The sequence below is a fragment of the Tympanuchus pallidicinctus genome, unplaced genomic scaffold (genome assembly GCF_026119805.1).
Source record: "Tympanuchus pallidicinctus isolate F22 unplaced genomic scaffold, pur_lepc_1.0 scaffold11, whole genome shotgun sequence".
NCBI classification, from domain to species: Eukaryota; Metazoa; Chordata; class Aves; order Galliformes; family Phasianidae; genus Tympanuchus; species Tympanuchus pallidicinctus.
In genome coordinates this window covers 1,837,439-1,849,965 of record NW_026294627.1, presented here as the reverse complement: position 1 = coordinate 1,849,965, position 12,527 = coordinate 1,837,439, and the positions used below count along the sequence as shown (strand labels likewise).

General features: G+C 42.6%; 1 protein-coding gene across 6 annotated transcripts in view; it reads left to right on the top strand.

The window, feature by feature from the left end:
- Positions 1–12,527, top strand: part of TENM4 (teneurin transmembrane protein 4) — an 810,928-nt gene that overhangs the window by 710,656 nt on the left and 87,745 nt on the right. For all 6 annotated transcript variants that reach the window (XM_052669278.1, XM_052669305.1, XM_052669320.1 and 3 more), the window contains one exon: positions 6,623–6,839. In XM_052669278.1, the coding sequence (XP_052525238.1) occupies positions 6,623–6,839 (217 nt within the window). The remainder of the gene's footprint in view (positions 1–6,622; positions 6,840–12,527) is intronic.

Sequence of the window (12,527 nt, the reverse complement as noted above, 5' to 3'; positions counted from 1 at the left end):
AGTGGAAGGCAAGAAGCAGACGAGGTGAGAGCCACAGTTATGTGCAATCAGAGCATCTTACGCTTTCAATGGCAGTGAAAATATTGCTGGAAGGCAACGTATTTTTACTGTTCTTTTCTTTCTAGTCTTGCTTCACCTAGCACAGCTTCTCAATGAGCTCTTTCCACTGCAGTCAGTGGCAAAAACTCTCATTCTCTTCAGCAGGAGCAATACTTGAATTTGTCATGTATGCCCTATGTACCAGCAGGTCTGTCCCTACGTGTGGCCCTCCTGTTCTATCCTGACACTTGACATGCAGCACCTGTCAGAGCCAGCTTAAACACATAATAACACTCCCAGATGAAAGTTATTTGCATTCTGTTGTTGATGTTAGCATGACAGATTTTTGTTGCAGCATCCATAACTCTGTAGAAATGCTCCGTTATTCAATCTCAGTGAGCTAAGACGCTGCCCATTAAATCAGCCAACACAATTGTGGGGCCATGAAAAGTCACAGCTAATTTGAAATTTTATTAGCTCTCAGCTGATCTTGTTTACTGCAAAAGCAGTCTCTCAAAACCAGTCCTTTGCTTCTGTGTGAAATTCTGCTCCTTGAGGCTTTGTTGGCACTGCATGATGGTGGTTGAGGGACTTGGAACCCAGACTCCTGTGGGATTTGTGAGCACTTTGCAACCAGCAAGTGCAGCAGCAGTCCATGGAACACAGGGGTGGTGGCCCCTTGCTGCCAGAGAGTGCTTATTTTTCAGGCTTATAGTTGCTGTGACCATGCCAATTAGTTTTTCTTCTGGAATATGTCACGTAGTTCAGAGGTAAGCCAGAATATCTGCATCTCCCAATGAGCAGTGGAGCTCAACAGGCACACTTTCTTCTATCAGTTAATGGCTGGTTTTGTGTCCTTGGTTCTTAATCCACTCCCAGCAAAGGAGGCTTTAGGGGAAGCCAGAAAGTCTGGACGTGAGGGCTTACATGCAAGAAAGATAGTCATAAAACTGCTTTAGTTATTCCTCTGCCTGCCCCCTCCTTCATGTCCCATGCAGCCAGCCTCCTGGGAGATGTGGTGCTTGCCTGCATTAGAAGAGAGTGGCCAGCAGGAGAGGGAGGTGATCGTCCCCCTCTATCGGCTCTTGCGAGGCCCCATCTGCAGCACTGCATCCAGACCTGGGGCCCCAGCACAGGAAGGACGTGGAGCTCTTGGAGCAGGTCCAGAGGAGGCATTGAGATGAGCAGAGGGCTGGAGCAGCTCTGCTGTGAGGAAAGGTTGAGGGAACTGGGATTGTTGAGCTTGGAGGAGGCTGCAGGGAGACCTCATGGTGGCCTTCCAGTACTTGAAGAGAGCAGATAAACAGGAGGGGGAACGGCTGTTTGTGAGGGTGGATAGTGACAGAACAAGGGGGAATGGTTTCAAACTGAGACAGAGGAGGTTTAGGTTAGATCTTAGGAGGAAGTTTTTCACACAGAGGATGGTGACACACTGGAACAGGTTGCCCAAGGAGGCTGTGGATGCCCCATTCCTGGAGGCATTCATTGCCAGGCTGGATGTGGCTCTGGGCAGGGGGGTTGAAACTAGATGATCTTTTCAACCCAAGCCATTCTATGATTCATAACACATGTGGAATAGCTTCAGTTTGTCAGTGGTTTGGGTTTGTGCTTTTTTTTTTTTTGGCTTGGAACCATTAACTCATTGAGTGATGGATACCAAAGAGCATGAAGCACTTTCCTCCAATGCACCTGAATCTTCCATGAGACACAGCCCTGACTCTCCACACCAACCCCAGCAGCTCCAGATTTTAAAAACTGCCTAATTGTTTTAGGTGGCTCTTGAAACGTCATGAAGGGTATGGTATTCAGAAAGAGATGGGCCACATGCAATGTCTGAAAGCCACATAATTTTAGGTCACCTTAAGTTTGGCATCCAGGTGAGTATTTTTAGAAGACTGTTGTGACACTGAGAGACTTGTGAAACTCGTTCTGAATAAGGTCAGCATTCAGATCCGTTGTCATGATCTCACTTAGCTGCCCCAGTTGCTCCAGTGAGAGTGTTTTAAAAAAAAGCCAGGATAGCAATGACAGAAAAACTGCACTCTCCTGAATACCAAACCTGGGCCCATCCTCTGCAGGCAGAAAGAAATTGATGTGAGCTGGTGGTAGACAGTCAGAATGCATTCCTCTCTGTCTATGCACTCTGACTTTTAAGAATACAGGGCAAAAATCTGATATGGGGAAGATAAGAAAAGGAGGTGTTTGAGGACATGAGATGGAACAGCTGTCTGCAACACCAGTAAGGAACATGCTGAAAACATCTCAAAGATGCAAAGATTTGTTTCAGATGGAAATACAAAAGAACACAAAATGGGTTAAAATCTGGCACAGTAACAGATCTCTGAATTCATTTGTTTAATGAATGGTATCTGTGGTTGAATCTGCTTCTAGAGTGGCTCCTTGGAATTGCTTGTTGCATCCAACCCCATTCAGCATTGTCAAGCACAGTTTAAATCTTTCCTGATAAAATCTCTGTGTCACCGTATATCACCAAATCATGCTTGATATGGTGATAATTACATACCCAGATCATTTTGATACGGAGTGATCTGACATCACTACACAATCACAATCCAACAAAATCTTAACGCAGCAGAATGCAAGGTAATTCCCCTGGGAGCAAAGCAAGCACACAATCCTTATGGGTTGGGTGACTCTTGAAAGGCAAAGGCTCAGAGAAGGATTTAGAGGTCCCAGGGATAATTGTCTCAACATGAGTTCTCAGTGCAATGCTGTTCGCTGTTGCTAAAAGGCTACTGTGAACCTTAGCATTTAAAAAAAAAAAAAAAGAAAGTGCAACAAAAACCAGCACAAAAGTAGAGAATTGCTATCTCTTCTCTACCAATATTGCTGCCTCAATTGTTTCATGTCCAGTTTGATGGCCCCATGTGAAATCACTGAAAAATCTAAATCCAGCAGCTGGAAAATAAACAAGAACTTTAGTCTTGTTCAGCTGTTCAGAAGTGGGGTTTGAGTAGCTTGTTGCTCTGCGTGGCAAGACTTGCACATGAAAAAGGCATCTGATCATGCAGTGCAGAAGGATATTGGTTACCTTGCAAACGCAAAAAAAAAAACATTCAGTTGTGAGATATGGGAGTTAGACAAATTCAACCTTGAAATAAGATGCAGTTTTCTAGCAGTAATTAAACATCTGAATGGCTTACCGGAGGAAGTGGTGGACTGACTGTAATCAGATGTCTTTGAAATATGAGATATCTTTCTAAAAGACAGGCTTTAATCCAGTTCTGGGGGAAAAATGAACAGCTTGTATATAGCAGTCTGACAGGGAGGTCAGAGTAGCTTTTGTGACCCTAAAGCATATAAACTATTGCAAACACACTACAAAGCACTTTCAGTCTTGCATTGGTACAATTCAACAGCACATTTGTTGTCTGGTCTGAGGTGCCACAGTCATATGGCTGAGGGAACTGGGATGGTTCAGTTTGGAGAGGAAAAGGCTGAGGGGAGACCTTATTGCTCTGTACACATCCCATGTAACAGCAAAAGGTCAAGATTTAATGGCCTTAAGTTGTGCCAGGGGAGGTTCAGGTTGGATATTAAGAAACATTTCACTCAGAAAGAGTGGTGAGGCATTGGAGCAGGCTGCCCAGGTGGTGCAGAGGTGGTGGAGTCACCATCTCTGAAAAGGGTAGAAATGGCACTGAGGGACATGGTCAGTGGGCACAGTGGGATGGACTGATGGCTGGACTAGACAGTTTTAGAGGCCTTTTCCAAATTTAATGATTCTATGATTCTGTATCATGGCTTCCACATTCAAGAGCCCATTGCTATTTATCATAAAACACAGAATCGTTTGAGTTAGAAGGAACTTGTGAAGGCCATCTAATCCAACTCTCCTGCAGTGAACAGGGACACCTACAGCTCCTTCAGGTGTTCAGAGCCCTGTCCAGTTTGAGTGTCTCCAAGGACAGGGCATCCACCGCCTCTCCAGGCAAGCTGTTCCAGCGACTTACTACCCCTATTGTAAAAAGCTTTTTCCTTCTAGCCAGTCTAAATCTCCCCTGATCTGCTTTAACTCTCGCTGTTCTCTATGCCTCAGCCAAAAATGGCCTTTCAATTTTCCAAGCTAACTAAATGTATTGCCCTGAAAATGCTATTATGTGAGTAGCTAAACTCCAACACTTGAGGGCCTGAATGGATCTAAGGTGTCCATGGCAAACCTCTCTGGTGTAATTACTTCCACCTTACTGCATACAGGCCTGAAACATATTAATTGCATAGCTCATCTGCAGGCAAGGCCTCGTCACTGCCGCGGTACAAAACATTGTCCTGTGCATCTGTTCTTCAAACATTTCTCTGCTGTTTCCTGCAAAGGCGACAGTTGCTTTCTGTCTTGCAGCTTCAGGTCCCCAAACGCATTTCTGACGTCTGAAATGAAGACAGTAATGAAGAGGTATGGGGCAGCTGGTTTGCCATCCTCTCACTACATTGTCTTTATAGTGGAAAACATAATCAATGTGGAGGAGATAACGACAATATTATATCTTCCTTAAAACTATAATCAGTGCAGTAACAGTTGGCTTGTTGTTTTTTTTTTCTTTTACATGTCTTTTTTTTCTAGGATGTAGCTATGGATAAGCAAGTTACATCTATGCAGGTCTCTGTTCTTGAACGGTATCTCAGATTCCATCTGAGATTTGACCTTCCAGAATCCTCCTGGCCTAATCATCTGCAGCGAGTCGTTTTTTTAATGGGCAAATAAAATGTAATTAGTTCTTTTTCATTATCACTAGTCATCAAGAGAGAAGGCAGATGGGTAGATTTTGTGCCCGAGCTGATAAATTTTTGTGGCAATTTTGTGAGGAGTTATAAAGACGTAGTGATATCAGAACAGACAGAGGTAAGGGTAATGGATGGGGTTTTGGAAAGCACTTTTGCTAGTCTCCCATTATCTTTAATGGCAGCTGCAGAGCACTTGTGGAAATGGCTTACTAGCATGTGCTTGTGTGCATGGAGCAGGTTTTCCTCCCTCTTTGACCCACACGTAGACTGGCAGCTCTGGGAGCACTCAACAGGCTTTCTTTCTGCTTTTCTTTGTGAGGGTGGCCACATGAGATGCTGTTGCAAGTGATGTTTTATGGCACAAAAATCTTCCAAGAATGGGACACGTCTAATTCAACAGAATCCCAGTGCATGACATGTAAGCCATCATAAGCACTGCAGAAATAATAACAGATCAGATTCTCATTCTATTTATATTGCAGTAAATTCAAAGTAGTGCCAATAACAAAGGGCTTCTAATTCACACCAGTGTAAGTGGGATGAAACTGAAGCTCATAGTCTGTCATAATGACAAACAAGTTTGTCTTCCTTTACTGTTTCCTTGACGTAGAAAATACGTTATCCTGACAATCACAGAATCATAGAATGGCTTGGGTGCATGGATCCCAAAGATCATCTTGTTCCAACCCCCTTTGCTGTGGGCAGGGTTGACATCCCCTAAATCAGGCACTGGATCTGGTTGCCCAGGGCCCATGTAGTGCCTGACAACTCCAAATCTAATCCCACTTTAGGCGAAACCTACCCCCTCAGGGCAATTTTGCTCTCCAAACACATTCATTTCTTACCAAAGGTGTCAGTAGGATGCTAGCTGTAGAGGTGGTTTCTCTGATATGTAGAACATCCAGCAACTACTCAGAGACCAACCACTGGTTTCACATAGCTCTCTAAACAGCCATCACGTGGTAACAATTTTCATTCACTATCTATCTGTCTCATTTGAACTGACAATTTGAAAAATCCCCAGAAAAAAAAAAAAAAGAAAAGAAAAATCCAGTTCCCTTATCTGTTTTCAAAATCCACCTCTACTACATGCTAACAACTTTTATTTCTAAATGTGATGCCTCACCAAACCTTTCCTGAGGTGGCATCTTAAAATGAACTGGGGAATGCTCCTGTGGTGATGGGAGGGGAGGTAATACTGTCTGTGTGTTTGGTGAGTGGACAGATGTACAAATTTATTTTGCTGGACTACGTTTGGCAAGCTTCTTTCATGTATGTCCACTGCTATTACTGTTGTTATTTTTAATGTACTGTTGGTGAAAATACAGTATTTATATCCTGAGAGTTTCAAGGTTGCTTGGTTCTCTGAATCTGCATGAAATAACTGTGACAAAAGTCAAATGAGACTGAACACTTCCAGAAAAATTTTTGCCTTTTCATTTGTCTGGCCAAAATCTCTAGTGGGGTAGATGTGTAGATCTCTCTATAGCCATTGTAGATAGCATGGCTTTCTCCACTATTGAGTCCTGCTGGAAGGACTGTTACCTTTGGTGTGATTTAGTTGACCTGCTATTTGTAGAGGGAGCAGGAACAGAGTATGAAAACCATTGATCCATGAACAGAAAGGAAAAAACAGCAGAAAACTTGAGGGATTGTGGAATCATCTCAGTGACCAAGAGGGGAAATGATGCTCTTTTTGGAGTTTGAAGGGAAAATGCATTGCTCTGTGCAACATGAAGTTCACGTTTCTCTATGTGTACATTATAAAGAGCTCTTGCACCCTGATTTCTGCCATGTTTCATGTTCCATTTGCTCTAAAGTCTTCCTTACCCTTCTGCAGATGGCCTGGTGGATTGCATGGACCCCGACTGCTGCTTGCAGCCACTGTGCCATGTCAACTCACTGTGCCTGGGCTCCCCGGACCCCCTAGATATCATCCAGGAGACACAAGCACCAATCTCCCAGCAGAGCTTGCATTCGTTCTACGATCGGATCAAGTTCCTGATTGGCAAAGACAGCACTCACATCATCCCAGGAGACAATCCCTTCGAAGGAGGGTAAGTGAATTCTCATTTTTCTTCAGTAAAAGTGTGAGCCACTTAGCCATGGTAAGATGTGAAATGGCAAATTGCTTTAAGAGGGAACATTAGCAAGATGCAGAACACAGGAGACGTTTCGGGGAAGTAGACTTGTGAAAAATTTTGGGGTGATCTAATTCTGGTGGATGTCTCCTCATCTTCAATAGGAATCAATGATCCTTATGGGTCTCTTCCCACTCAGAATATTCTGATTCAGGATGTTCCATGATTCTATGGAAACTTAGGCTATTCGGTAAGAAAGATGCTTATCTCCCAGGAGTTACACACGTCCTTCCTTCTCCAATCTCAAGGAATGAAAGCCATTTATGCAGCACTTTCCAGAAGTATTTAGTAGACAGCAATGGCAAGCCTTCTACAATGTTAAACACAGCTTTGACAGAGCCAACAAAGAGGGAAGCTAACACAAACTTTAAAATCTTTGGTATGGCTTCCAAAAGCCTAGATAAAATCTTGCAGTGTAGGGAGGGCTGTTAGAGTGACTTCTGATGTAAACAATCGAGTGGGATATGCACTGATTTTAGTACTGAGACATTCTTTTTCACTACATTGCTCATCAAGAGATAGGAACTAGCAAATCATGTGTAGCTCATGTCTCTGACTGCTTTTCAGGCATTTGTTTAAGGGCATGCCTGTCAGGAGAGACAGTCCCTTTAAAACCATGTGCCTGAAGCAGGATGCCACAATACATACCCTTCTTAGGGTATGTATTAGCTTCTTAGATCATTCAGTGTCCACTCCGAATGTTGCCTTTCAGAAGTGGTGACCCTGAGCCACGAGGTGGTTCTCAACACCTACATTTGAACTCCACTGAATTCCACCCCATCATTAACTGCTTACTGTCAGCTTTCCCACGCACAGCAGTGAATAGCTTGGCACTGAAGCTACACAATCCTTGTGTTCCTGCAAGTAGTTATTTGAGTACTTGCATCTCAGCAGGCCTCTCAGGCCCTTTGGGTGTAACCAAATGCTCTTTGATGAAGGGACATTGCCAGCATCCAGTGGGTATCACCCCCCATGGGTATCAACTCCCACATATTGACACCTTCAGTGGTCTACAGCCTGACCTCAGATATGAACCACTTGAAGGCATGCCAGTGTGGGAGAACTGGCCTAATGTGATAGTTTCTGATTTGTCTTGCTGCCAAGCCCTCCATGAAAGCTCATGGCAATGATTCAGATTAAGGCCAAACAGTCATTCTGTAGCAAACAGTTTTCCTTTGCCAGCATTCTCAAGTTTGCACATTCTGGGTACTGAGCAGCCTAGGCTCTGGACTAAATGCTGGAACAGTGAATTCTCTGTTGTCAGTTGTTGTAATTCGTTGCTCTAAAATCAGGTCATGGAATACAAAATTGTTTGTACTCACAGTTTGATTTTTTGATATATTTAGGGTTGTAGTTCATCAGTTGAATGCACTGTTGGAAGTCTTTCCACAGTGGACTGTGGTACCAGGGCCATGTGTAACTGCCTTGTTTGATAACTAGAGTATTTCAGCAGCATGTATATTGGGTTTAACAATATTTTCTGAACAGATAAAGAACTGTAGGAATCAACATGCATGCGTAATACCAATTTGCAGCTTCTCTTTAAAGGCTGCTGGCATTCAGCAGCACACAGAGGTTAGGGGAAGAAATGAGAATTTCTCATTCTACATTGAATTTGCTTCTGGGAGTGCCAGCAGAGAACCAGAAACAGTGTCACTTAGGGCCACATAAATTCCTAATGGAGGTACGTGTGTTTCATAGAACTAATAGTAGATCTCTATGTAGAAAGGAATTACTTTCCTTCTGTAAACATTCTGCTAAATATTCAGGATTCAGAAGGAGCACCTGCTAGCAATAATGTTTATCTGGCATATAGACATCTAGAGTGAAGGAATGCAGAGATTCAAATCATTAGGAAGGATTTTAATGATTACTTTTCATTAACTACAGTGGAACTAATAAATGGAGCTCCTTGTTCCATTTAATGCAAAGAATTACATAGAGATAGTGATGATTGTAAAGACTGCCATTCTTAAAATATGAACATAGAGTGTATATTGCTAAATATGCTCTACAGACTTACCACCTTAGATGTAATTGTCCTGCACCTTTCAAGTTAAAAATCTGACTCATCACAAGAGCAGTTGCAGATAACAGCAGAAGACTCCAATAAAAGGTGTATTTTCCCATGAGAAAGCACTGCAGCACACAGTCTGGGTTTCTTGGTCTGTTGAGCTGCTAAAAAATGACATTACATTTTTGGGTTATTCCATTGCTGCCACTGTGATTCATGAAGTCTTCTCCTTGGTGCAGATCAAGACAATACACTGCCCATAAAGCTGTGGTGCCCCATCCCTGCAGTGCCCAAAGCCAGACTGGATGGGGCCCTGGACAGCTGAGCTGATGGAGGGCAACCAGCCCACAGCAAGGGTTAGAGCTCACTGATCATTACAGGCCTTCTAACCTAAGCCATTCTGTGATTCTGTGGTTCTTTGATTCTGTGATTGCTGGGCATGAGATATATTCCACTTCCGTCCAGGTGCCTTCATGGCTGGAGTTCGATCCATGCCACTTGCTGTAGGCAGTCCCATAAGCAGAGGTGAGTGGAGGATCTCCTGACTGCCACATGGCTGTTGTCATTCAGACATCAATGACATCTTTCAGATCAGAGATTTCAAAGCATACTAGTTAGGAAGGAGGTGTTAACACCACATCCCATTTGCATTCCTGTATGGCCTATGCAGGAAAGGCAGCAGAGTAAAGATGACTGAATACGTATGCAGTGTCTTTCCCAAACTTCAGAGATGCAGCTTAGCTATCCTTTAGAGAGAACAGCCGTGCAGATCGCCTAATGGATACAAATAAGTGAATGCCTCATGACAGCTAGCCTTTGAGTGAATTTATTATTGAATTACACTCCAGCTTTTTAAGAACAAGCTGACTTGACAAGCTCTCTCACCATTGCAAGGAAAAAGAAAGACAATGATAAATTACCCAGATGGATAAAGGTAAAGACCTGATCTCGTCCAAAATACCAGCAATTATATATTATTCATGTTTGGGAAGAAAAAAATAATCATTGCCCAAATTGAAATGAGTGTTTATGATGATAAAGCAAGGAGCTAAATTAAATTCTGAATGCACAGAATGTCTTTTCACATCATTTTGATGAACAGATAACAAGTGCTCTTCTGCTACTTGATCGTTTGCGTATCGATTTTGAAACCACTTACTCTTGCTGTTTGCTTTTTGTTTTTAAGCCATTCTTAGTTGTCCATCACTATAAGGAGCAGCGCAAGACGCGGTGGTGTCAAGTTGTTGACTTTCAAGTAGGACACCTGATATCTTTGTTCTCTCTCGAGGGGCAGTGTCAGAAAATTGCAAGAACAGGCCGAAGTCCTGAGCGTGGAGCTCTTTAAACTGAGCGTCAGCACAGGATTAAGTTATCTCAGAAAACCATATGCAGAAATGGCATGGGTTTTTTTTTCGTAAAGTATGTTTGCAAATAAAATACAGGTGATTTTTTAAGAAAATGTGGTTTGTACCCCTTATTGTTGGCATGTTTTGTACGTATCTATTTGCTGCCAGACATATTAACCCATGTCAATTAAATGGGCAGCTAGAAGTGGCCTGCTGCGTTATGAACTGAGCAGGATCTGATACCAACTGCAAGAGCAGCCTCTTATTGCCCTTAGATCAATTGTTTAAGTAGAAAACACAGTAAGTTTTTGTGGTTAAAGTTTCTGGGCGAAATGAAATCTGCACATTCCCTCCATCTCCTTGTGCCTCCACGTGGATAATGTGCCTTACTGACTCACCTGGAAAGGGAGCGAGTGTTCAAGGCAAGGGATGGTACCTATGTTCCTGTACCTGGCTGTGAGAATAGGATCATATTTTTCTGTATTTTAGACCAAGCTCACACAACACCTCTTCAAATCATCTCAGCTTCACTGTCTTCCAAGGGCATCCTTCTATTTTTGTATCTTTCTGCTTAAATGAACTACTTGTAAGTGACAGGTCAAAGCTTTTTGAAATATAGAATAATGAGGAATTTTCAAAAGACTTAACAGTTATTATTTTAGAAATTGCTCTCACATGCAGGAAAGCATACTTGTAAAACTTGTTTTTTTTTCAGTGTACAGAGCATATATGTATGTGTGTATGTCTTTTAATGTTTGCCTTTCTCTTTTCATTTTAAATTATAGACCATAGCATTATTTCGGCTCACAGTGATTTTGAGTTCAACCTGACATTATTTCCATGTAAAGAATTAATGCATAATATGCAGCTACCTACTTCCATTTTGTGGCATTTGTACCCCCAGGATTCTGTGAAATAAAAGTTCCTACAATTTTTCATGTTTCTCCTCATAACATAGCACTATCATAATGTCATTATGTCCCCCTTTCACAGGTGGCAGTGAAAGGAAATTCTGTGTACAGTCATTAGAGAAGCTGAGATTCAGCTTTTAACAAATACTAAAAATTATTGAGTATTTATTACCAAGTGCTCTTATACTGGATTTGCTAGGAACTTCTACAAGAAAAAGTCATACTTGACGAATTATGAATTCATCTTTTCTCTGTTAGTATACATTAAACTATTGATTTCTCCTCTCAGTGGGGAAACAAATGTTTAAAACCAAAAGAATATATAAACAAATACTGGCATTATATGGAGGATAAAACAGCATGCCACATATATAGCCAAGAAAACAGATTGGAAATGGAAAATATGAAGAGAAGAAGCAGAGATAAGGGCAGACCCATTTGCCACACTTAATTTGAGAGTCCTGGCCTTTGACATGTAGATGGAGGCTCATGGTTCCTACATCCATCCCCTTGGGAGACCCACCTGGATGAGCCGTGTCTGGAGCCTGCGAGACTTTGAAGCTCTCGTAATGTCAGTGGACCTGGGAGCTTTTGGGGTGTGAAGCAAGCAGAGCTCGAGCCTTCAAAATTCCCAAGCAGAAAAGCAAAACTTTCCTAGTGAGTTAAGTACCTCCCAGATCATGAAGTTCCTGTTGTGCATATTTGGGTTTTGGAGTCTAAACCACTCTGTAGATGCCGATGTATTCTCTTGGATCTGGCACGTAGACATTTGATTAATATTTATTCCATATCCAAGATATGGTCCCTTGAAACAAGCAGCCCACACACCCATTGTTTTGTACTGCTCCTTAATACTGGCGTGATAGCCCTGAGCTGAGTCAGTAGCTCCATTCAGTTTGATAACATCACTAGAAATAGCGTATCCTGTTCGTTGGAATGATTTGATTATTTCATTATGTCTCCTCCAAAGAAAATATCAACTCATGGTTGTAATGACTCTCACATGGCACTTGGATCCATTTATCCTTCAAAAAGTTGGAGCTTTGTGCCCCAAGCTGCTTGCTGCCTTGCTTCTACACAAGTTTGGTAATCCATGTGCAAACAGGACCGCTGGGGCACCCTCATCCTCCTCAGAACAAAATCTGTTTTCCTGCCTCAAGCTGCACAGGACGAGCTGATCCCGTTGGCTTTGCACTGCTGGGGTGATGCTCTGCCACACCAGATCAGTGCTGGGCAGCAGCCTGGAGCTATTGGATGCAAACAGCTGAGTCCTACTGAGGTTGTCAACCATTTCCATTTGTCAGGAAAATTGTGTCCTTTGAGCATGACATTT